We start from the raw sequence: 27,710 nt of genomic DNA, 5'->3' as shown, positions 1-27,710 counted from the left end.
TCAGGGGTGTCCAAATTGCAGCGCAGCGGGCATTTGTGGTACATTCTAAAAATAGAATTTAACAGGAAAACTACAACATAAAACAACACCGTCTAAAATGACAAAAAAAAATACAAGAATATAGTCAAAATATTAACAGGAAAAAAGTTGTAATTTTCCACAATAATGTTGTAATATTATGAGGAAAATATACATCATTCTAGTAGCATAAAGTTGAAATATTAAAGAAAAAGGTTATTTATTATTATTTTTTTACTTATAAATTTTAATTTTTTTTATAGAAAATACAAGAATATAGTCAAAATATTAACAGGAAAAAAGTTGTAATTTTCCACAATAATGTTGTAATATTATGAGGAAAATATACATCATTCTAGTAGCATAAAGTTGAAATATTAAAGAAAAAGGTTATTTATTATGATTTTTTTACTTATAAATTTAAAGAAATTATAAAAAATATAATGTATATATTATATATTCATAACAATAAATTATAAAAAAACAAACAAAAAATCTGAAATGAAAAAAAAACAAAAACTAATTTTACAAGAATAAAATAAATATATTAAGATATATTAAAACATTTAATATATAATGAAAAAAATGTAATATATAAAATTTAATATATTTACATTTTTAGTACATTAGGTTGGGAGAAATATTACATACATTATGGTAAAGTCAAAATAATATGTGATTAAAGTCAAAATATACCAAGAAGATACGAAGATGTTTGAGATGAAAGTTGCAATATTTGGAAAATATCAACCCGTGTTCATACGAATAGTGCTCTAATATTTTTTTCCATGACTGTCTGTGTGTGGCCCTCTGTGGAAAAAGTTCGGACACCACAAGTTTAGACGTTTTGGACGAATATTTCTGTTTCTCTGGAGTTGTGTTGTGTTGTTTTGTCTCATTTTCACAACAGTTCAGAGTGTATTCGGTTTCAAGGGTTCTGTCCGGTCTTGTAGACATATTTGTATGCCGTCTTTGTTCTCTTTCCTGCTTTGTGCTTGCATACCGGCTCTTAAATGCAGTTTCCTGTCTTGTGCAGCTGGCAAAGTACAATAGCTATGAATTGGTGTGATGTGCTATACAGTACAAGTAGCATGTAGATATACTAGTAGTATGTTCAGGACATCGACTACACACTTTTATGCATATATATATATATATATATTTATAGCAATGAACAATGCTATCCGAGAGCTCCAAAAACCCTATAAATGCATTCATATTAGTATGTGTACACTATATATATATATATAGATTTTAAAAAATGAAATAAAGTACCATTCATACTACTGTGACCTTCTCACCTCATTGCTATTATCACAAAAGGTTGTCAGCAATTAAGCCTTTAAAGCCTTTTCCTATTTCATCATCTCAAGAACATTGTGGTAGATTTCTGGCAGAACTTCCATATAACGAGCTACTAATAATACTTTTTGTATTATTTTATCAAGAAGTCGTTTCAGCGGCACGTTGAGTTGAGCTCTACTGAAGTCACCTCTGGGGCAGTGACTCCAGACAGACGTCCCTGGGGAAAAAATTGATGTCTTTCAGTGAGCTGAACTGTGAAAGATCGTGTGATGCTGCAGAAACATTTTTTTTTTAAAGGTTGCTTTGATGGGTACCCTGTGAAAACTTCTCCACTCTGCTCTACTTCACTTCAGTGCACTTCTCTTCGCTCCATCCTTACTTACTTTTTTTATCGATCATAATTCACATTCCGCCTGAAATGCTGAATAAACTGCCGTCACCTCTTCAGATATTCACACTTTGAATGCGTGTCCAAGTGTAAAATACCCAATTTATCTTCCAGCTCTTAAGCATTTATGTTTATATTTATATTTTCAATTGTGTGCCCTTCTACAGTTGAAATATTTGATGTAGTTAATTTTTTTCCAAACTATATTAGTGAATAAATCGTGCTGTTTTGTTGGTGATTAAAATGTATACACATTTAAGGAAATATTATTTTGCCTAGATTAAGCACAACAATGGCAAAATGAATTAAAATACTAATATAAGGCATTATAAGATGCATCCAAAGATGTTTGTTGACATAGCATTTTACACTAGTTCTGATAAGTCAGTAATGTTACTGTAATATAGTCAACTTTGAACCCCGGATGTCACTTACTGTCCGCTCACATGACACATTTATAGCAACGCAAGGCATGCTGGGTAGGCGGAGGGCGTCGCTGCTGGGCTACCCATGCCTTTTTTGTTGTTTGTTGGTTGTACTTATTGTTGTTTATTGAACAAGGGTATTATATTATTATATTGTATTGTATCATTTACTACGGAAAAGTCTTCATTGCAGGTTGGGTTCAGCCTACTGATAAATTCAAGCACTGCTGCCATCTAGCTGGAGTCTTGTGTATTGTTTAAGTGTGAACAAATACATTCCTGCAGAAAGTTCCCGTGCCGGTCAAATCCTTGACACCTCACAGCATTACAGCATATAATGCATAGAACTTGCAGAACTTGGTTAAACATAAAACTGAGTCAGAATCATCTCACAGCTGTGAAGGGTGGAAATTGTTTGCGCCAGAGGGGATAATGGCAATATGTCTGGCCATTAGTAAGAAATGAATCATCCATCACATCGACAAAACACAACGCACCGTGTCTACAATGCTTCCCTTTATGCAAACGCAGAAGAACATTTATGAACTCGAACTTAGTCGAGTGATTAGTCAGTATTCACATGCCGAGTAAGACATTGTCTCACTAAGTCACAGTCAATCTGAATCACAGTCAAGTAGCAAGCAGGCTTTTGGGACATACAGCCTCTTATGGCAAAACAAGGTTTTAAAGAGGACATCTTGAAGAATGTTGTGGACGCTGCGTGATGAATAAAGAACGGATTACAATGTCTCCTAATTGTTCATAGGTATGAATGTGAGTGTGAATGGTTGTTTGTCTATATGTGCCCTGTGATTGGCTGGCCACCAGTCCAGGGTGTACCCCGCCTCTCGCCCAAAAGACACCTGGGATAGGCTCCAGCACCCTCGCGACCCTCATTAGGATAAGCGGTAGAAAATGAATGAATGAATGAAGTTTAAGAGGACATCTTGAAGAATGTTGTGGACGCTGTGTGATGAATAAAGAATGGATTACAATGTCCAAAAGGCACAAAAACTCCAAAGTACAAACATTGAAACAATTTTCCCCCAAAAGAAACAACATTGGGCTGCACGGCGGTCGAGTGGTTAGCGCACTGACGTCACAGCTAGGAGACCCGAGTTCAATTCCACCCTGGGCCATCTCTGTGTGGAGTTTGCATGTTCTCCCCGTGCATGCGTGGGTTTTCTCCGGGTACTCCGGTTTCCTCCCACATTCCAAAAACATGCTAGGTTAATTGGCGACTCCAAATTGTCCATAGGTATGAATGTGAGTGTGAATGGTTGTTTGTCTATATGTGCCCTGTGATTGGCTGGCCACCAGTACGGGGTGTACCCCGCCTCTCGCGCGAAGACAGCTGGGATAGGCTCCAGCACCCCTGTGACCCTTGTGAGGATAAGCAGTAGAAAATGAATGAATGAACCTATAATTCTCATTGGAACATCCATGGATGACCAGTTAGAATTTATATGTAAAGCTATAGTACAGTATTTTTGGTATAGTGTAATAACTACATTTACTACTGTATTACTACTGTATGTGTCTGGCCTCATTTCTGCAAAGAAGCAAGATGGCAATAGCTCTCCCTCTCAGTCCCCTCAGGGTAAGGAGAGCAAGCGCTCCTCATTGTGCGTTTCAACTTGCACATCCATAGATGGCACTGTGTGTCTAACTTCACTTTTCATCATATCCACCCCGTTCACATGGCTGTCGTCTCGCCTCTTTCGTTACCAAACCTCTCCACCTCTGATCTGTGCTCAGCTTCAGTGGAATTGTTTCATGTGATTCACAGGATGCATTTTGGGGAGGGAGTGGCTGCTATTAGTTGTGGTATTAGGAAATGGTTCTCACCGCCCTGCTGCCTTATCTCTGTATTACGTCTTGGGTACAGTTTGGCTTCACAGGGTGAGGAATGTTGCTCTGGTTAAAGCTGACTTTTCTTTTTAAGCATATGTTTTTTTTCCTATTTAATTTGTTCCACTTATGTCTGAACCCAAGGTTTTTTATGCCTCTTTTCACAGCTTGTTCAGGAAATGTTTGTTTAATGGTTTAGTATTTAGTCTACTGTCCTTCACTGACTTTGCTTTCTTTGTAAACGTAGCAAATGTATGCCACCACTTAGTGAATTAGCCTTTTCGTTGGTGTGACGTATAAACCAAACCTATGATTTATAATAGACCGACACAAACATACAAAAAAAGAATAGGCAATCTTTGAGTGACTCTAGAAAAAAAATCACATAATTGATATTGAATTTAAGAAAAAGTTTTGTTTTTTTCCCTTCAAAAAGGGGTCGTCTTATATTCGCGGTCAAGAGCTTTATACATGCCGGTTGCGACTTGAATGAAATGAATAAACAAACGTGTGAAGTGGAAAATTACTGCAATTGCAATTTAGATTTTCTAATTTTTTTCTGATATTGGAAGCCTGATTGATGATTATGATGATGTTAAATATATATAGTATATACGTATATAAACTGCATTATAGTCTGCATAATTAGTTGAAATTAATCAACAGCACGGCTCCACGGCGGTCAAGTTTAATTGGCCACTCCAAATTGTCCATAGGTATGAATGTGAGTGTGAATGGTTGTTTGTCTATATGTGCCCTGTGATTGGCCCCGTACCCCGCCTCTCGCCCGAAGACATCTGGGATAGGCTCCAGCAACCCCCACGACCCTCGTGAGGAAAAGCGATAGAAAATGAATGAATGAATCAACAGCACGGCTGCACGGCGGTCGAGTGGTTAGCGCGCAGACCTCACAGCTAGGAGACCCGAGTTCAATCCCACTCTCGGCCATATCTGTGTGGAGTTTGCATGTTCTCCCCGTGCATGCGTGGGTTTTCTCCGGGTACTCCGTTTTCCTCCCACATTCCAAAAACATGCTAGGTTAATTAGCAACTCCAAATTGTCCATAGGTATGAATGTGAGTGTGAATGGTTGTTTGTCTATATGTGCCCTGTGATTGGCTGGCCACCAGTCCAGGGTGTATCCCACCTCTTGCCTGAAGACAGCTGGGATAGGCTCCAGCAACCCCCGCGACCCTTGTGAGGATAAGCGGTAGAAAATGAATAAATGAATGAATCAACAGCACCTCTGCTGGTCACAAGTCGTCAGGGGTCCGTATAGCGGGGCAAAGGTTAGGACAATTCCAAGGGCCAATAACAGCTGCCCAAGGGAGCCCAATGTGATTTTTTTTTTTTTCATGGGTGCCAAAATTCCTGGGGGCGCCCCTGTAAACAGTGCACACTGTATTGTCTCCCACAAGATGCGATTAATCAACAATCAATTCAATTCGCATCGTCGGTTATTTCACCCTCCCCCTAGTTGTAATGTTATTGGGCACATTTTTTTGTGGCATTGTGTGATTTTCTAATTCTGTCACGTTGACCTCAGCTACTCACTAATGACACTCCTCAAATCCCTGCACTACTGTCCCAGATACAGTATCTACTCACACCACAACACCTGGACTTTAATCTACTGAAATGTATCCTTGCAGCAATGGGAGGGCATACTTTCACTGGGTAGCTCAAAGATAAGCAAAAAGGGAAAAAAAAATAATAATCAGGTTGTTCTCTCCCATCTCCAACGGTGCACACATGTTTAATGTGTACTTTTTTAAAAGTTTGCTAAGAGGATATTTGCTGTGGTTGGTTAAATTCCTAGTGCTTGCTAAGTTCTGTGTAATGGGGAGTCACTTAGCCACGCAGACAGTTTTTGGGTTTGCCAGACAAACCAAAACCAAAGCTGCTATCACCACTGGTAGGTGTGTATGTGTGTGTGTGTGTGTGTGTGTGTATGTGTGTGTGTGTGTGTGTGTGTGATAGAGTTTATATTAGCACCGCAGTCCAGCCAAGCCAGTTCAACTGAGACACAACCACCTCTCATCCCATCTGGAACATGTTAATTCGGCAATAACCCTCTCTCTCTCTTTCGCTCTCTCTCTCTTTTTCCTACCCCTCCTGCCCTCTCTTTCGCTCCCTCACTCCCTCACCCTGTGTCTCTGTCTCTTCCCTTCCCGGTGGCAGGTCCAGTCAGGAAGCCCAAGTATGTGGAGAGTCCTCGCGTCCCTTCTGATGCCATTGTTTCGGCGCTGAGGAAAGTGGGTGACAAGAAGGAGTCCGCCCACAATGGTAAGTTGTACTTGGCGTTCATTTTTTTTATATTCTATGTCATTGCTTGCTTTTTTTCTACGTCGGATTGAGACTTTACTTGAGAATAACAATGCACTCGGGACATCCAGTAGAACCCCTAAGATAACTGATGGTCCTGCCAGAATGACATTGGCGTGGGGTCACGGGTAGGTCTCCACGATGCTTCAGTTCCTACAGAACTAGTGTCAGATCCCCTGTCCTGTCATATAACCCCTTTAAACAAACACAAGAGAGCTGTGTTTATTTGAATGTGTGTGTTTGCGTTAGAGAGGATTTAATTTTCCAGTGTGCGGTAGGGTTGCTTTGTCTCACTGAAACACTGCGTTCTCTTGGTAAAACTTCATCATTCTAATTTCTCCACAATTTTTCATTCACACGTGGGTTTTGCGTCAACTTTTTAGTGAGGAATATTGTTATTTCTGCATGTCGTCTTCTGTGTTGACAGCTGTGTGTCTGCGCTTACTGAAGTAATGTTCCACTAAGTGATTTCAACCACATTTCAAGCGTAGGTTGTAGTTTAGGGTCAGGTAGCGTTATCTAAAGTAAAAGGCAACACAGAAAGTGGTTGCACATGGCACATAAACACACAGACACTGATAAGTGTTGCATACCAAAGCCCGAGGGGTGTGTCTTGACGTTCAACTCAGTCAGGGCATTGTTTAGGCTCGGAGATGGCTCTCAGCAGATGGAGAGGCTTGATAAATGTTACCTCATGACATCTGCGTGGTGTTTTTGCAAACACACATAAATAACTTCTTGATACTGTGTGAATTATGGAGGTGTTCGGTTGCAGTTTGGAAAGTCATACGTAATAATCAAATAAAATGGTGACTTATTTGTACCACTGTATGGAACGTCTGGAGCACAATCCGTTCTTAGTACTGGTCAGCCTGTGATTTTTTTTTGTATTGTAGAGTGATTTTTGTGTAGAAAATACTGCAAATAGAAATAGTCAGTTTCATGGTCAAAATGGTACCGTCATAAAAGTTGTATTATGCTGTATTAAGTTTGCAATTCACACTTTACCATTCTTAGCTGTCATAGAAAAATAAGTTAACCACTATCCTTATTAAAATGTTTAATAGTTATTTCATTCATTCTTTTTCTACCGCTTATCCTCACGAAGGTCGCTGGAGCCTATCCCAGCTGTCTATCCGAAGGGTGAGAAGCGGGGTACACCCTGGACTGGTGGCCAGCCAATCACAGGGCACATATAGACAAACAACCATTCACACTCACATTCATACCTATGGACAATTTGGAGTCGTCAATTAACCTAGCATGCTTTTGGAAACCCCACGCATGCACGGGGAGAACATGCAAACTCCACACAGAGATGGCCGAGGGGGGAATTGAACCCTGGTCTCCTCGCTGTGAGGTCTGCGCGCTAACCACACAGCCCCTGTTTAATAGTTGTTACTCAAATCTAAAAAAAAGGCACTAGACACCAGTATTATTTTTGCACTCCAGTGTATGTCTCACACCTTGGAACACCCGTCCCCCACACCCACACCCACACCCACACCGCCCCAAGCGAAAACACCAAAGAAAAAGCAAAACATAACAGATAATTCTTGGATTCCTGATTGTAGAGTTTAGAGTTTTTGAGTTCTATTGGCCTATTTATGCTACCACCTGTTAAATAACCAGACACATAACTATATTTTTCAACCATAGTTGGCTTGTAAAACTAGATATGGTATAAAATCTAATTATATTTATTTCCGATGGTGTCTTTTTTCTCTGTATTCGCCTATATATTTTGTTATTATTACAGTAAACCTCGGATATATCGGATTCAATTGTTCCCACTGGTTTTGTCCGATATAAGCGAAATCCGTTATATGCGTATACCGGAAAATGTCCGTTTTACGCATATATCGGATTTATATCCGGTATATGCGTAAATCGGATTTTATCCGTTATAAAAAGGCACTTCCTTGACTATGTTTCCAATGTACCTGGACGCGCAGGCAACGCTGCAAACGCTGCAAATGACGTCGTATAGCGGCCTGTCACGATTCGGCAAATCGGAGCGCCACGATGCGGCCATCCGATATATGCGAGGGAAATTTAATGGAAATGCATTGGAACGGGACTGGAGATTTTGTCCGAAATGGGCGAAATCCGTTATAAAAAATCCGATATATGCAATGAATTTTTATTGGAAATGCATTACAGAAAAATTGGTTCTTTTTTATCTGTCCGTTGTGAGCAAATTTCCGATATATCCGAGTCCGATATATCCAAGGTTTACTGTATTATTGCTTAATACATATCTATTCTCCCGAGAAAAAAAAGAAAGAACTCATTTGCCATGCACTGTAAAGATATAAAACTGAGATAGTAAACAGCTTTGAAATGATGGATGATGTTGTTTTTGTGTTTCTGTAATATTGTCCCTTATTGTACAATATCCTATTAAAGTCTTATAAAAACATTGAACAAGAACCAAACACAAATATATTCATTCTTTAAAAAGGCCAACACTATACATACAATACTTTATCTCGCTTGCCACTTCCCAAGAATGTCAGGTTTTGACACTACACAGTGATAACGAGCCGTGTTGGTCCTACAAAAGATAAAGTCTCTGGAAGTTAATTTCAAGTTTTCAGCCTGAGACCAGTAATGACCGAAGGAGATGTTTGCTGTTGTATGCTATTAAAAGATTCAAATTAGAATGGAGAATGTCTTTTTTGACATGTTGTCACGCAGAGTGCTTATTGTGTGTCTCCTTTCACTCCCTGCCACACACTGATGTATGATTACAGCTTGCAATGTGGACTTTGAATGCATCCATTGCATTGTGTTTGAGTCTGGTCAAGTTTCCAGTTGTTGTTGGAGCGGCATGCCAAGAAAGGAAACGTGTTTGACCTACAGTAGACATTGATGGTGGGGGGGGGATAGAGTTTCTCGTGTATGTGTGTGAATTTTGTTTTTTTCACTTTGAGGTATGTGCCCTCGAGTGCATTTACACTAATTTTAAGGGGTGTCTGTGGGTTTGGGTACATGGGTGGATTTGTAACAGGCGGTCAACTGTCCTTGCACGCTTTCAGCTATGCTTTTCACGACTCTTGTCTCCGTCAATCAAAGTCTGAACCTCCGGTCCCGTCAATCATGGTGTTCGCTCTCCAGTGAGACATAGGGCCTACACTTAACACCTGTTTCTTCGTGCGATAATTATCTCTCAATATTTAGGGGGCATTTACACAAAACTGGTTTTGAAAAGACCAGTCAAGGGTGTGCCGTATCACGTTTTGAAGTCTCATGCAGTAATCTCTGATACATTTTAAATTTGTGTAGAATTACTACATCTTATGCTTGGAATTTTTGGACCATCAACTGTCCACTATCACTAACGGGTTTCAAAAGGCTGGACTTAGAACTGCAAGGATTAATTGATGAATTGATGATTAATCCAGTATTTTTTTAATCGAGTAATCAAGTAATAATGCTAGAGGCGAACATGTGCGAAATGTGCTTTTTTTTAATCTAATTTAGGGATTAATCGATAAAATAATCAACCGCTCATTACAGCCCTAGGAGGGTTACAGCGAGATGAAAAGTATCCCTCAATTTAAATATATAATTTGCCTTAACACAAAAGTTACTCCAAGAGCGATAATGAAGGAGAGTGAGAGCGAGTGAGAGGCTGACAACATGTGTGACGAAGGAATTATGAGGCTGTTCATTTGTGACGCTGAAGAAGACGACTTTAGTGGTTCGAGTTGCCAGGGGGAGGAGGCGGACAGCGATTAATGACTTTTCCGGTAGGGTACCGTTTAGCTAGGCATGTTACATGTACCGTTTGACACTGCGGGCTATATTTATATATACAGTACAGTGGTGTGAAAAAGTGTTTGCCCCTTTTTTGAATTTTTTTTTGTTTTTAAATTAAAATTAATTCTAATTATTAAGGCAGAAAAACCTATGTGGTCCTGTTTGAAAAAGTGATATCAACATATCAATATTTTTGGTACTTCAGTCATTTGAGGTCATGTTTGTCAACAATTGTCTGTTGAAACGATGACCGGTCGTAAAGTAAATGCAGCCTTGTGTGAATTGCAAATATATTTTGGGCCTGTTCTCTCACTTGGGGGAAAAGTGTTGCTCCAAACACGACTCGTAACCACAAAGCCAACATGACTAATGAAATGTTATCTGTATGTACCGTTGAAGTCAAAATATCAGCTTGTGTATGGTTGGTCTTGTCAGACTGGACCAGATTGTACTCAGTGGTATCATTTTATCAACATCACACCTCTCGGCATACTGGATTCCATGTGTGAATGCTCTTGCAGACATTGTTTTTATAACATAAGAATGTGTGGAAATGGCTTCAGGGGGCTCATCACCCGGTACCTTTAAACTCAAACGAGGAGGCAGGATGCATGTTCTCATCAAGGGTTCATTAAACCAGACCTCACTCTTTTTTGCTAGTGAAACTCCAGCTGCTAATGAGCACCGGCTGGATTGTATTCTCAGCAGGGAGAAGGCCGAGACAGCTCCAAAGAGCCGGTGTATTCCTACTTTTTCTTCACCTCCTCCATTCTTCTCTTTACTCCATCTTGATTCTTCCATCGTTGCACCGCGAGACTGCAATTTCACACCTGCTTGTAAACGTGTTGTGGTGGTGTTGTTGAATTTGTTTTACCCCAGTTTTCAGTTCATTAGTTTTTGGAAAAACAAAGTGGTTCCTTGCATGTATAGTTCTTTTTACTCCTAGGTATCTTAGTACTGAATTCTAAACAATTTGAACAACTTTGATCACGCTATGTTGTGTGGAGACACACTATAACCCTTCTACCTACATTTGGCTCAGTGACACTTGTGAGCTGAGATGCTTTTTTTCGTTCAACAGCCGCAGCGGTCCAAGCAGCTGTAGTAATTCTACATTTGATCAAACTTACTTAAGATTTGTCAGATTTTCATTCACGAGAGGTTTTTCGTGTTAGTGCAGCCCTGCCAACATGTACAAATTTACAGTACTCAACATGCAATTTGACACTTCAATACGCTAGTATGCGCTCCATTTCATTGCATTTCCTGTTTTTTTCAGTTTTAAGTTCAGTCTGTGCAGTACAGATAAAAGTGAGATTTCTCCTGCTTACGTAAACACATGGATGGATGGATGGACGGATGGACGGATGGACGGATGGACAGATGGACGGATGGATGGATGGATAGACAGATGGATGGATGGATGGATGGATGGATAGAGGATGGATGGATGGATAGAGGATGGATGGATGGATAGATGGATGGATGGATGGATGGATGGATGGATGGATGGATGGATGGATAGATGGATAGATAGATAGATAGATAGATAGATAGATAGATAGATACATAGATAGATACATAGATAGATACATAGATAGATAGATAGACTGACTTTCTTTATTGTGATTGCACAATAACACAACAAAATGTAATTGCCTGGCTCCCGTATAATAATCATAATAATAATAATAATGTGCAGAATAAATAGATGACATCAAATATGTACAGCGTGAACAGTAAATTGCACATATAATTTAAATAATTTGTAATAAATAATAATAATTAAACGTTTTGCGTGTGCGTAGGTATTCAGCTTCCCCACTGCATTTTTGGTAATGCATATATTTGCATCCAGTCAATGTTTAGTATCTATTAAGAGTTGATAGCGGAATATTATCTTGTTCAACTAACTTCAATTATTTGAGTAATCTCTGCCGGACAGGATGTGGCCAGTGGGCCGTCTATTGAGGACCACTGTTGCGTAGTAATAATCTCTTCACTCAACTATTATCACCCAAATCTTGACATTTCATTGTAGCACATCAGAAATGCACCTGCACTGAATGCACCAGATCCCACAGGGTCAGTTAATTCATCAAGATGAGAGAGGTTATTTAGTACCATTAGAGGCAGTCATACCACCCAGCCTAATGTTTCATTAAACTTGCTGGAAGGGTTGAACACCAACCAAGAACATATTTAAGCCCATCTCAAAGTCTATAAATTGTGTTCATTAATGGTCCGACAATACTAATGTCATTGTACTGAACAGAATCCATAATGAGATATAATAACTTTCCCCTGTCCTTGTTGGGAGTGCAGCATTATAATATTGCTTTCATTACCGCTCTTGGTGGCCACTTTTATTGCACTCATACAGTATATTTATTTGATAAATTTACAAGGCCTTAGCTGTCTACACTTTTGTTTATAGACGAATGGCAGCGCTAAAGGCTGTGTTCTAGAGGTGGCCTCTGTTTTTATTTTTAATATGCAGCACTAAAAATGTTATACTTTCGTGTATTCCTCTCGTGATAAGACTACTCCAGGCAAGGTAACAGCTCAAGGCAAAATCTTGACGCTAACATAGCAGACATCTTTTATTATTTATATATCAGAGTATATGAATAGAATATAAATAGAAAATATGACTTCAGTGTAAGTATAATTCAATCAGAGTCGGGGCATTTATTTACCTAGACCAGTGATTTTCAACCACTGTGCCGCGGCACACTAGTGTACCTTGAGAAACCGTCAGGTGTGCCGTGAGGAATTATCCAATATCACTTTTTATAATTAACATTTATTAATCATCATTTGCAAATATTATATCAATAGCCATTATGTCAATAGTATACATGGACCCAAATATTCCAATTGCATTTGGTTTATTTGCTCAAACGGAAAGAATTGAACAGGGATGGAATATTCCTTTAACCCAGGGGTCTCAAACTCGCGGCCCGCGAGACATTTTGTAACATTTTTGGTTAGTGGTGTGCCACAAGATTTTTCCAATGTAAAAAAAACGTGTCGTGGCTCAAAAAAGGTTGAAAAACACTGACCTAGACCACGAAAAAAGTGAGCATTACATGTGAAAATCATTGTACATACTAAAATATAGTCACTTTAATTATTTGGAGTCCATGAGAAAGTAGACTGCATGGTCATTTTTTAAGTTGGTCTATACAGCGCTACATAGCAGCAACAGAACCAATGCATTAATAATAGTAAACACACTCCTCAGTTAGCATTAATACCAATGATGGAAATGACGTTAAATGATGTTAACGTGCAAAGCTGCTGGATGTTCACTACTCAAAAAAAAACATAAATTACAGACCTTGGTTGTTATGTGCTTTTGATTAAAGGAGACTGTATGAGATTCAGCTTTGGATTGAATAGAAGAAGGAAATTACAGTATCAATATAGCAATACAACTTTTTTACACTGCACTGCATGAACACTAAAATGCGGTCTCCGTTTTTTTTTTTTATTATTCAAAGGTCTTTAAAGCAACATTTACTAGTCGGTTTGGCTTTAAAATCCAAACGTTAAGGAAGCAACCTCTTTAACAAGCTGACAAATTATCAGACATAAACAACTTGGCAACTCAAGATGTCATTTTCTCTTTAAGAGTACTTTCATGCCAGTTTTCGATGTGCAACTCTCGCTCGGCTTGCTTTTTAATTCACGGAGGCTTCTCCGTCGACTCTGCCATTGGGCAGGCTCGCGTTTAATCAGATTCACTGCCAGCACCATTCAGAAGTGGAGGAAGGAGGGTAAAGGAGCAAATGAAGGAGTGAACGAAGAGCTGAGGTGATGATGGAGAGCACTTTAATAAGCTTGTGCACTTTGGATGGCTGCCTCTGTCTCTCTCGTCCCATCTGTTCTTCTCTTGATCAGACTAGTATCTGCTTTGTCTTTTCAAGTCAGGGATTTGATAAGAACACATTGGATACGGTGCCATTTCTGTCTGGCACTTTATTATAGCAATAATAAGGAATATGTAGAGGAATTGACTTTTTTTGCTTGCAGCAACAGCCACTGGCGTAAAAACATCACACTCTGAAAGAAACATGGTCTGGTCGTTGCAGCCATTTTTATAGTGTTAAATTTAAAGTGTGCAGAGACAAAGTGGATTTATATAATTTACAATGCTTTGCCTGGATCTAAAACTTACTAAAATCTACAATACTTTATATAATACTTTTACAATCAAATAATAGCTGACCTGGGACTACTTTTGTGGCCCATTCCTACATTTGGGAAACCCTGGTTTAAGGAATTTAAGTTTAAGCATTTCATTCCTCAAGTTTGCTCTAAATGAAAAAGAAAATATGAAAATATGAGCTGGAAACCTCATATTACAAATATACAACATAAGGTGTCCAGAAATATTTCAGTATTGAACAAAGCAAAATTTGTTCTCAATCAGAAATCACTCCACACTCTTTATTGCTCTCTGGTTCTACCATATCTTACTTATTGTGTGGAAATATGGGCTAATAACTATAAAAGCAATCTTCACTCGCTAAATGTACTGCAAAAAAGGCCAGTAAGGATAATTCATAATGGCGCCTACAGAGAACATACTAACTCCTTATTTCTAAAATCACAAATACTTCAACTTGCTGATATAGTTAATCTTCAAACAGCTAAAATAATGCATAAGGCTAAAAATAACCAATTAGCTAAAAATGTCATCCAATACTTCTCTACAAGAGAGGAGAAATATGATCTCAGGGAAGAAGTACATTTGAAACACTTATATGCTAGGACTACGTTAAAAAGCCATAGCATTTCAGTATGTGGAATCAAACTATGGAATGGATTGAGTAAGACCCTCAAACAATGCACAACGATGAGCCAATTCAAGAAACAATACAAGCAGTTGATGTTTGCTAAATACAAGGATGAAGAGTCTTGAACCAGTCATGATGTGCTATACATATCACTATATTGACACTTACTATGGTACCCATTATGTCATTGGATGCTCATATCACCTTGTACATTGGTACGAGGTGCATTATAAAAAAAAAAAAAATAAACTGTATTATGGAAAGCAGGAAGTGAACAAATGTAACAGTTACTGATTGTAAAAGTACCAGATGGAGGGGTAGGATTTAATAAGCTTTGCTTCTTCCTACTCCTTTTGGACATGTGGAACTGTGAACTGATTATGTGATGCATTCAATTGTAATCTGATGCATGTTCAAATGAAATAAAACCATTACCATTACCAAAAAACTGCACACAGTGTTGGAGCAAACAGCTATCCACTGAGTGATACTCAGAGGTTTCATGTGTGAGTGATGGAAAAATACAGAAAGTCCTGTAATTTTTCAAAAAAAATACCATCTATACAAGTGGTGCTCATTACATTGATCGGTAGTTTGGGTTTGGATTTTAGAGATGTCATATCTGACATCAGTCAGCTGACATTAAGCTCTCCCGCGGCAAAGATTACATTGTGAACAAACATCTCAAGCTACACCCACACAGAGAAGCCACTATCATATTTATTGTTCTGATTATGGATAAACTAACTCAGCGATAATATGCCTATATTTTTTAACATAAGTTATCATTTGTTGCAGCTAGTACAGTAAACCTCGGATATATCGGACTCGGATATATCGGAAATTCGCTCACAACGGACAGATAAAAAAGAACCAATTTTTCTGTAATGCATTTCCAATAAAAATTCATTGCATATATCGGATTTTTTATAACGGATTTCGCCTATTTCGGACAAAATCTCCAGTCCCGTTCCAATGCATTTCCATTAAATTTCCCTCGCATATATCGGATGGCCGCATCGTGGCGCTCCGATTCGCCGAATCGTGACAGGCCGCTATACGACGTCATTTGCAGCGTTGCATGCGCGTCCAGGTACATTGGAAACATAGTCAAGGAAGTGCCTTTTTATAACGGATAAAATCCGATTTACGCATATACCGGATATAAATCCGATATATGCGTAAAACGGACATTTTCCGGTATACGCATGTAACGGATTTCGCTTATATCGGACAAAACCAGTGGGAACAATTGAATCCGATATATTCGAGGTTTACTGTATTAAAAAGTGAATTGATGGCTTTGTTATCAAAATCACGGTGCCTTATGTGTACAGATGTGTCCGCCAAGGTGATGTAGTACAAGTAGCAAAAAATACACACACACTTGCTCTTCTTGCTGCTTCCCAGCTGGATGGTGCAACGCGGTGTTTATAAGCAATGCTCAGGTTTTTCCAGTAGAGAGAGGGAATCAAACCTCTAACGTTGAGCCTATCTCTCTGTCCTTTAGAGCTGCAAACAGAGAAACAGCCAAGCTCCTCCTCCTCCTCCTCCTCTTCCCCCGCCACTCAGGAACTGATGACAAGGCTGGGCTTCTTACTGGGAGAAGGCATCCCAGGTTCGGCGCGCATACCCATGGACGAGAAGAATGAAAAGAAGGTATTTCATTTTTTTGCTAACTCCTCCCCTTTTGCATCGAATGCTGCAGCACAAAGATAAAGTGATAGAGAGGATGACAGGGGAGGACTTGTGGCAATGCTTTCAGCGGATTGGATTATTGTTACTTTTGGCTGATTCTTTTTAACCCTGCTTTGCATTATCTTTTGGATGATGATGATGACGTAAGTCCAACTTTTTGACTTTTTTTCTAACCCAAAAACCGTGTTTGTGATGCATTTATCTGCATGTTGCGTACTTCTAGTACCAGCTATTCCACAGCATGTGTGTCAGTAACTTGAGTGCTGTCCCAGGGGTTCTTGAGTATGCAACAACAGTGTCTGAGCCCAGTACCAGAAATAGAGTTATGTTTGGTGGTCATGAGCTTCAGTTTGTTTAGCTTTGGTAATGAAGAGTTGTGTGAGAAGCAAAGTCCACCGTTCTCCTCTTTAACAACTATACTGGCAATGTTTGGACCATGGAAGAGGATAAACTGTTTATATGTTCCTAATGTATATTTACATAACATCTGAGAGGATGTTTCCTGGTAAAACTCGAGAGTTTATTGTTGTAGATCTTTGCTGTCCGATGCCAAACAATATTCACGTTTTAACACAATGAGATGATCTATGTCAGGGGTCTCAAACACGCGGCCCGTGGGCCAAATGTGGCCCGCAGGACACTAGCTTGAGGCCCCCGCCTTGATATGAAAGTTTAATGTTAGTGCGTATGGATGCTGTATGGTATCATGTACCCAAAAAAAAATTATTACGTTTGATTAATGTTCATGTTAAAGGTTAAATAACTGTTAATAGTTATCCTCCCTATCCGTGTGGAAGTGGTAGGTTTTTGGCGTTTTTAAGTTTAAAGGAAATAACTTGAAGGCTACCATTTAGCTCTCTAGTTTGCGAGTTAGCATGTGTCTCAAAGACCCTGCAGTTGCGCAATATGTTGTAAATAAAAAGAGTATAAATGTGACTATAGTCGTGTTTTGTCATGTCTACAGGGCTCTAATAATGCTTTCTTCATTTTAATCTGAAAAAAATAATTTGTCTACCCACCAACTATATGTGGTTTCTTAAGTTTTTATTATTTGCCGTTTTACTATTATTATTATTATTATTATTATTATTATTATTATTATTATTATTATTATTATTATTATTATTATTATTATTATTATTATTATTATATTTATTTATTACTGATTGATTGATTTTCTTTATTCTTGATTTGTTTAATTATTTTTCATCTTATTTTTTTGTAGAAAAATAAAAATTAAGATATTTGAGAACAGTGGAATGTTTTATCAGAGCTTTTCTTGTAGAAAATCGGAACCAAAGCAAAGTTTATTCATTTTTCTGTTTTTTATAATCTATGATCTATGTTCTTCTGAACATACAGCGAAACCAAACAACCATTTATCAAATAACAAATGAAAACCTGTTTTATTACCGCATTCCGTGTTAAGGCATTCCATGATTACATACGCACTCCCGTATATTAATGAAAAACTTAAGTTTGATAAACACAAGACTTATTTGAGAATGAGTAACGGTGCGGTAAACCACAGAAGAACACCCTATGTGCTAAATATTGGTCCCACATGTCTCAGTCGCTAGACTGTCACTAACATGATTAAGGATGCTGATCATATTGTAACGTCAACGTGGGCGTTGTAAGAATCACAACGAGGTGGTCGATCAGCAGTCTCAAGCAAAACAGGCTACTGTCGGCCGAACCTCATCACTGTCCTCTGTGGACGCAACCACATACACACACACAGTCCGGACTCATGTCCAAAGACACTCCACTACAGTACAGCCTAAGATCCACAGAAACAAATAACAACAAATCCTTGTAGTGGTCTTACTATTGAGATGGGAATGTTGATTGTGCTTTGGCTTTTGTTTTTATTACTGTGTTATGTTGTGTTTTATTTTTGTATCTAATCTACTTCCTGTGTTCTGGGTACTGCGTGAGTGACTGGAGTTAATGTAGGTATAATTTAGGCATACACTAAAGCACATTTCAGTCTTGGAATTGAACTCATACTTCAAAACATTGATATCAGCCTGCACTTCCTCATTCATTTTAGATTTGAAGAGCAGAAAAAGGACCAACAAACCTGCATAGTGAATCCAATGCATTTGACATTGTTTGACAACTGAGTCTGAAACTCAAGTATACATTGAAGTACACTTATTTCATTGTAAAATACCAGTGTACTGCAGTGCTTCTCAAATAGAACAGCGACAGGGAGTACTTTTAATATTAGGCCACACAGAGACTGAGTGGTTAGCATGAAGGTCACATAGTCAGGATTTTTTTTTTTATTATTTGGGCAAATATATGAAACATTACAGTGCATTTCTTACATCAATCAAAATATGACTTTCCATTATTTACATTATTTACTATCTGATATAATCATGTTCATGCCACTGTCTTGTTTTCCCCTGTTATTATTATTACTGTAATATTATTATTGTTATTATCATTATTATCATTATTGTTATAATCTTTATCATATTACCATTATTATTGTTATTATTATCACCATTATTATAATGATAATTAATATTACCATTTTCATTATTATAGTTGTGACAATTTTTTGATTTTTTTTTAAATTATTTAATTTTATGGACTTCATTGCTTCTTGTAGAGTGTTGTATCATTCCATCTGTTGTTTTCTGAAATCCGCAGTATTTGTGCTTTTATTATTATATTATTATCATTATCATTTTCTCATTATATAGAAAATGGATGGATGGATGGAATACACTAAAGACATCCAGAAATAGTAGGAAATATGTGCTATCCCTCCCTTTTTTTCTAGGCACACACAATTGTCACATCACACCAATCACTAATGAACATCATTATTCATCATTATTTTCAGTCAGCATTTATCCGTTTGTTAATTTAGCTTCCAAATGAGATTTGACTGACAGGTCTTATGAGTTCAGCAGTAGAATGAGTCATCAAAAAAACTGATTGGCTTGATGTGTCATGTGTAGATTGTGGTTTTATTTTGATTATATTTGGTTTGGTTTGGAGCTTAATGTTAGGGCCTGATGGTTTAGTAAAAGAACTCATATGGCACTGCATCAAGGATTTTGATGATTCTCTATGGTATGCATGGCCATCCATGCCTTTCTAGTGTTTTAGTTTGTCTAGTGTTTTAGTAAAACACACAAATGTCTATGATAACAATGTTTCATTCATTGTAGATCAATTGAAACAGACTCTTTTAATTTTCATCTGCATCAAATCATAAATGCTGAATTGCTGCATCCTCCACTGCTGCATTGGGCTGCATATATTTGCACCCTTAGTTATGGGTTTGCCCTGTCTGGAGCAAATGCATACTGAGGCTTTTTTTTTAATGCTGTAGGAAAAAGTGATTGTTCCTTTCTACTCCACGCCTCCACTCACCACTTTGTCTTGAGTCAAGACATATTTTGGGGGACATTTCTATTGACACAAAGTCCAAATTAACCGTTTTTATAACACAGTTGAATGGACACATATAAATATTTATATTGTGTTGTGTTATTATTATTATTATTATTTAGGCTGCACAAAGCTAGGAGACCCAAGTTCGATTCCACCCTCGGGCATCTCTGTGTGGAGTTTGCATTTTCTCCGGGTACTCCGGTTTCCTCCCACATTCCAAAAACATGCTAGGTTAATTGGCCACTCCAAATTGTCCATAGGTATGAATGTGAGTGTGAATGGTTGTTTGTCTATATGTGCCCTGTGATTGGCTGGCCACCAGTCCAAGGTGTACCCCGCCTCTCGTCCGAAGACAGCTGGGATAGGCTCCAGCACCCGCAGCGACCCTCGTGAGAATAAGGAGTAGAAAATGAATGAATAATTGAATGTTATTTTTTAACCTATAAAACACAACTGGACCCCGAGCCAAAGGGTCGACAACACATGGCTCTGCAGACACATGCGGCTCTTCAGCCTCTTCTTTCTGGCTCCCTTCACCAGCCTCTGTGATTTGATAATGGAAAAGTGCATTGACTTTAAAATATCCGACTCACCACAGGTCTGGATGAGCAAGGCAAGGTTGAGAGGCTACCAGTGTGTCCTGGTATCAGAATGTATTCATAAATAAAAAGGAAATTATTTAGAAAATTAAATACATACCTATCAATACACAAATACAATAAAGGACAGGACCAACAGAATGACAACAAACATCAGCTTTAATTTAGCCCACATGTGATGAGTCAAGTGATGTCAACAGTATTGAGCAGACAGCTCTGATATGCACGTGTGTATTATGACACTTTTCATGTTAAAGTTGGCTATGTTTTTTTTTTTTACAAATTCTGTGAAAAACCCAAAATGCCCTACATATGTGTATGTCAGTGTTTAAATGGTAATGGTTTTATTTCATTTGAACATGCATCAGATTACAATTGAGTGCATCCCATAATCAGTTCGCAATGATTCCAAAGCAGGCCTACACATGTACTTTGCACTTCTGTTGCTGGAATAGGTCAGATTAAACACTTCTGAAAGTTTATAAGCTGTGTAATGTTTAGTAGCAGAGGAGAGAAAGGAGAATGTATCTTTTAATGGCGACCCCTGGTCTAACCTAATATTACTTTACCGTTCCGCATTCCTCTTGTAACCCTTAACACTCTCTCCTTTCCAGTGCTCGATGACAAGCCAGGGTATCAGCCCCTGTTCCACACTAACCAGCAGCACCGCATCGCCCTGCACTGACAGCCCATGTTCCACACTCAACAGCACCATAAGCCGCCCCCCTCTCAGTCGCGCCAGCCCTTGCGGAACCATCACCAGCCCCAGCTCCACACTCGAGAGTAAGGACAGTGGAATAATAGGTAAGAGATAGTCGTGAGGAATGTCTTTTATAATGAACTACATTGACCCAGTCGTGAAATACCCGTGGTCCTGTATCAGAAAAACGATGCTAGAAATTCTGATAATGAACCACTGTACACACCGAAAGTGGGACCTGCGGTTCAATAGCGTTAGTTAGGTGTCTGTCTCAATGACAACAATTTCTTTCCAGACAGTCAAAACTGCCCCTAATGACACACTGACTACCTGTCATTGTTATTTTTGGCTTTACAGCCCATCGATGAAGCTACTCAAGCTCATCAGTGCTTTTCTTTTTCCCCATTTTAAACATTAGCTGGTTATTAGGTTGTAAAAAATCAATAGCAAACCACCAACTAGGAACCGCATTGGAACCTTGATTTGTGTGATTGTTTTTATTTTTGCATTATATCATCCAGGGCTCGACAATAACGATGTACCGATGGCCCGGGGCAAGTTAAAACAAAATTGGGGCAAGTAAATCCAATCAGTGATATTCCCGTCGGGCAAGTGTTTTTTTTAAAAGCGGTTCTTGTTGGGTGTTGGTAAAACACGGATTGCCGTAGTCCACAGTCCGCGTTTTACCCACACCCTTATTCACCCTTGTTCGCGATTAAACCAATCAGGGATGGTTTGACTAGGAAAACATCTATCATGGCGTCTCTGCCAACATGGTCTAATTCTTCAACAACTTGTGAAGGAAAACAGCAAAAAGTGATGAACCAGTGCCTCCTAAACAAGTATTTTATTAGCGGGCAGCAAATCAAATGATGGCACAGGTGAGTGAATCACATTGCTGTGACAATTTGAAGTACTCACAATGAAAAACCACCGATTAGATCAGGGGTGGGCAAACTTTTTGACTCACGGGCCGCATTGATTTAACAAAATTGATGAAGGGGGGGTGCATACTATATATTTTACACGTAACAGTCCACCTGGAATTATTGTATCTGTAAAAATGTAGTGCAATCAGCTATATGTACTTGTACCATGGTTTACCAAGGTTGTACCATAATGCTAGGTTGTATGTTAAGTTTCAATGAAATACTTTGGGCCGTATTCAAACACTTGGCGGGCCGCATGTGGCCCCCGGGCTGTAGTTTGCCCACCCCTGGATTAGATCCAATACCAAGTGCTGATTTTGCACAAGCTACAAAATCTAGCGCTTCCATTTCTCACCTTTGCTTCACAAATTATTGTTTGGCCATTGAGCATTTTTTTCTGGATTAAAAACACTTTACTAGTACACAAATGTGTCTCATATTCAATAATGTTTCCTAGAAGTCTCTTGACAATCCATATTTCCATGCAACGTCATGATCTATGTAGGAAAACAACCACAAGAAATGATAATCATTTCATCTTTATTTGAGATTATCATGTGATGCCACAAAAATTAGATGATATCATTATTATTTTCATTTTAGTAGTAGTTACTGTAGTAGTACTCAAGTAGTTCTCACCTTAAGGATTTCCCATTGGCAAGTCATTTTTGTTTTTAATGTAGAGCCCTGTCATCCTTTGTGGTGAATGGTGATTCTGCAAAAAAAAAAAAAAAACATTGCAAAGCCATAACACAACAGTTGTTGAATGTTCAATACTGCAGAGACCTCCATTTTCAAAGACCGCAATTGGCATGAGTCAGTCATTCTGGTCCCGCAGAGCTACTCATAGCGAGCTGATAAATAATGTATGGATGCTGTCATAACGGTACACACCAACAGTGGCAACACTGACTGCCGGTCAGGAGGAAACACGCAGTAGTAATATTTATAGTCTTTACTGTGTACTCCAATGTACCGCTGACTCAGTTGTGTAAAATCTATACATTTTGTGAAAGGATTTTTACAGCATTTCTGAAAGAGCTCCTTACCAAGACTGGAACATTTGAAAACAAAACAAAAGCTATGCTGTTCCTACCAGTGAGATTCTTGACTACGATTACCGGTTTTTGCCCTTTTGATGTTTGACTCAAGACTCTGAATTTGAAAGCACAATAATCTGCCTTTATTGTGGTAAAGCTCCTTGGTGGAATTATGGAGTCTTTGATATATATTTTTGGTTCAAGTGGGTTTCTTCTACAAAACGCACAAGATGTTCTTCATGGTGAAAATATTGACGTATTACTGCAGTATCATAATATCAAGATTAATTGGCTGGTTAGTTACTTGTGCATAAACTCATTGACTCTTCTAAGGTTGGTGTGACCGTTTTTGCGTTGCCTTTTTTATGACTCCGATTCTCGACTCACACATTTTGATAGTGGAGTGGCCTTTGTGGGGATTAAAGGATTTGTTCTCATGTGAGCAAAACACCTGTTTGGACTCAAATGTTGATTATAATATAGATTTCAGCTATGGGAAGTTGAGCTACATGTAGAACTCGTCCAGGCAGATACGTTTTGCTCATTGTGACACAGCTGTGGAAATAAGAGTTTAGAACACTGTGATCCTAGATTGAGCAATTGATCACATGATGGTTAATTTTCATTGTTCATTAAGGAAATTTAGTGTTCATTATTTGTCTGACTACACAGCAGTGCGGTTCTCTATATGTTCAGTGTATTTGCATTTAATGTACCAATGTTATTTTGGTGGCACGGCGGTCAAGTGGTTAGCGCGCAGACCTCACAGCTAGGTCAATTCCACCTTCGGCCATCTCTGTGTGGAGTTTGCATGTTCTCCCCGTGCATGCGTGGGTTTTCTCCGGGTACTCCGGTTTCCTCCCACATTCCAAAAACATGCTAGGTTAATTGGCGACTCCAAATTGTCCATAGGTATGAATGTGAGTGTGAATGGTTGTTTGTCTATATGTGCCCTGTGATTGGCTGGCCACCAGCCCAGGGTGTACCCTGCCTCTCGCCCAGCACCCCCGCGACCCTTGTGAGGAAAAAGCGGTAGAAAATGAATGAATGTTATTTTGTTGTAAGGCTACACTCCATTCCATTATAGTGGATCCTTCTTTTGTCAACTGTTTCAAAACTGTAATAATAATAATAATAATACTAATTGATAGCATGTCACCATAATAGCAAAACTAAAATTATCATCCGCCTCCCAGCCACTATCACCAGTTCCTCGGAAAATGACGACCGCAGCGGCTCCAGTCTGGAGTGGAGCAAGGATGGCAGCCTGAGAGGCAATGGCCGCCATGGCCTGGCGCAGACAATGCGGGCTGACACCTGCTCTCCTGTGGCAGAAGAAGACTCCAACAGTGCGTCTGCCACTTCGCCGGACAACACTGCCAGGATAGACCAGCAGCAGCAGCAGCATGGTGGAACATCGGCGACGGCGGGTGTCGGAGCGCCACAATCATCATGTCACATGTCAGAGGGATTAAATCAATACTCCCAACAGACATCCTCTCTCCTGATGATGCCGAGGCCCAACTCTGTAGCAGGTAATCATTTTGTTTATAGTACGTTTCACTGAAGCCTAACAACCTTACATCCAGATATCTCTTGCGTTGCTTTGACTATCAGTTAAAATGTAAACAACTGTCAGAACCAGTATGGGGGAATTTTTTATGCTAGTTTAAGAAAGGGTCCAGTGGTTAGCGCTAGCCGACCAGGGTTCAATTCCACCCTCGGCCATCTCTGTGTGGAGTTTGCATGTTCTCCCCGTGCATGTGTGGGTTTTCTCCAGTTTCCTCCCACATTCCAAAAACATGCTAGGTTAATTGGCGACTCCAAATTGTCCATAGGTATGAATGTGAGTGTGAATGGTTGTTTGTCTATATGTGCCCTGTGATTGGCTGGCCACCAGTCCAGGGTGTTCCCCGCCTCTCGCCTGAAGACAGCTGGGATAGGCTCCAGCACTGTTGCAACCCTCGAGAGGACAAGCGGTAGAAAATGAATGAATGAATGAATTTACACTTATGGACAATTAAGAGAGGTGGCACGGCGGTCGAGTGGTTAGCGTGCTGACCTCACAGCTAGGAGACCAGGGTTCAATTCCACCCGTGCATGCGCGGGTTTTCTCCGGGTACTCCGGTTTCCTCCCACATTCCAAAAACATGCTAGGTTAATTGGTGACTCCAAATCGTCCATAGGTCTGAATGTGAGTGTGAATGGTTGTTTGTCTATATGTGCCCTGTGATTGGCTGGCGACCAGTCCAGGGTGTACCCCGCCTCTCGCCCGAAGACAGCTGGGATAGGCTCCAGCACCCCTGTGAGGATAAGCAGTAGAAAATGAATGAATGAATGAATGAGTTCTCCTCCTATTTTGTGTGGAAGTGGTAACTTTTTGGCTTCTTATTTTGTCTTTCCCCACCCTTGGCCATCTTTGTATGGAGTTTGCATGTTCTCCCCGTGCATGCGTGGGTTTTCTCCGGGTACTCCGGTTTCCTCCCACATTCCAAAAACATGCTAGGTTAATTGGCGACTCCAAATTGTCCATAGGTATGAATGTGAGTGTGAATGGTTGTTTGTCTAAATGTGTCCTGTGATTGGCTGGCGACCAGTCCAAAGTGTACCCCGCCTCTCACCCGAACACAGCTGGGATAGGCTCCAGCACCCCCCACAACCCTCATGAGGAAAAGCAGTAGAAAATGAATGAATGAAATTTAAGAAAGTGGTATATGACAAAAGTAAAGAATTATACATCTGTTATTTGTTGGTCATCTTGATTTACTGCAAGCCACTGTATGACTGCTCCGTTCTGCATTCCTGAATTGTGCCTGTTAAGACTGAACGCTTATATCCACGCAGCTGTGACAGTTGATATTCCTCCCCCTCCTTCATTCCCAGGGGTCTCTCCCACCCCTTCTCGAGTATTTATATTGTTACTGCATTTGACCTTGGAGTTTTGTTTGCTATTTTAGCATATTTTTTAAACGCTATGAATGTATCAGGAGCCCATAGAAATGAAATTATGAAAGGCTGTCATGATTTTGTAGCTTCCGCTGAAGGAGAGTAGATCTCATACCCTCTGGGAAGTTATTATTCTCTGCTGAATGTGGGAGAATTGTTTGATTCTGTAAGTAAGGGAATTATAGGACTGCTTTAGTGTAAATATCACAGTGGTCATCTGAATGCATACCGGGTACTGGATGCTGAGTCTGACATCAGACAGCCTGAGGCATCATAGGAAAGTTGTACTAAAATCAATACAAAAAAAGCCTTTATTGTGTATAAATTTTTGCACACAATATGTTCCACTGAAGCTATGCCCACGTTCCAATTATATAGCTGTCCTTGACTCACGTCTTCTGTGATCCCCCAGAGTCTTGAACCTTTTTACATGTCCCCTGACATGGAGGAGACACACACAGGCTCGTAAAGCTAACAGGCTAGGAAACATCTAACAGTTCATGTGTGTGGATTTGTATGCTTCTCTGTGTGTGTGTGTGTGTGTGTGTGTGTGTGTGTGCCAAGAGTTTATGGGCTGATGTCATAGTTATGCAGCGTTGCCCTTTAGGGCACCTTCACAATTCACACCTCACATTTTACGCTTTACAATGAACCCCGTAGGGAGAAAATCAATGACAAGAGAAGATGGTTTCATTCATACACTTTGCTCAAGATAGTCTTACTTTTGTGTTGTATTTTATACATGATATTATTTCTTAAGTTTGTCTATATGTGCCCTGTGATTGGCTGGCGACCAGTCCAGGGTGTACCCCGCCTCTCGCCCGAAGACAGCTGGGATAGGCTCCAGCACCCCCTGCGATCCTCGTGAGGATAAGCGGTAGAAAATGAATGAATTATTTCTTAAAGCTATTAATAATGAAGAAAATACAATGTACTCATTTACTCATGTACTTTGTCTGCAAAAAAAACATTGTTTTGCGTTGGATAATGTCTCTTCAAACATTTAATGTCATCACAAATTTCACAAATATTTTTTGGGGATATTCGTTAACATTTGACCGTTCATATTGGCTAATGTTGAGATAATGTATAATGTAATAAATTATTTGTTTTTCTATCAATAATGATATCAGCAAGTGATGACATGGTAGGCTGGCGACCAGTCCAGGGTGTACCCCCCTCGCTGGGACAGCTGGGATAGGCTCCAGCTTGCCCACAGGATAAGCGGTATAGAAAACTGATGGGTGGATTGTTACATCCTTAGTATTTCTTGCACTGGTATCAATTATCATTAATTGATTTGATCATTTTCTACCATTTATCGGTCAAACTGGAGCCTCTCCCAACTGAGTTTTCGCAATGGGAAACATACAGCCTGGATTGAACACATTAGACAACTATTTATACTATAAATAATATTTGTACTCACATTTACACTTATGGCTGCACGGTGGTGGGGTGGTTAGCGCCCAGGCCACACAGCTAGGAGACCCAAGT

The 27,710-nt window shown here is 39.4% G+C and overlaps 1 protein-coding gene across 2 annotated transcripts in view; it reads left to right on the top strand.

Moving 5' to 3' along the window:
* Positions 1-27,710, top strand: part of tanc1b (tetratricopeptide repeat, ankyrin repeat and coiled-coil containing 1b) — a 99,194-nt gene that overhangs the window by 37,406 nt on the left and 34,078 nt on the right. For both annotated transcript variants that reach the window (XM_058082079.1, XM_058082078.1), the window contains exons 4-7: positions 6,168-6,272; positions 16,392-16,540; positions 21,213-21,402; positions 24,464-24,802. In XM_058082079.1, coding sequence (XP_057938062.1) covers positions 6,168-6,272; positions 16,392-16,540; positions 21,213-21,402; positions 24,464-24,802 — 783 coding nt within the window. The remainder of the gene's footprint in view (positions 1-6,167; positions 6,273-16,391; positions 16,541-21,212; positions 21,403-24,463; positions 24,803-27,710) is intronic.

Source organism: Doryrhamphus excisus, chromosome 9 (assembly GCF_030265055.1).
Source record: "Doryrhamphus excisus isolate RoL2022-K1 chromosome 9, RoL_Dexc_1.0, whole genome shotgun sequence".
Lineage (NCBI taxonomy): Eukaryota > Metazoa > Chordata > Actinopteri > Syngnathiformes > Syngnathidae > Doryrhamphus > Doryrhamphus excisus.
Note: the sequence above shows the minus strand (reverse complement) of the source record. Positions and strands in the feature narration are given on the sequence as shown.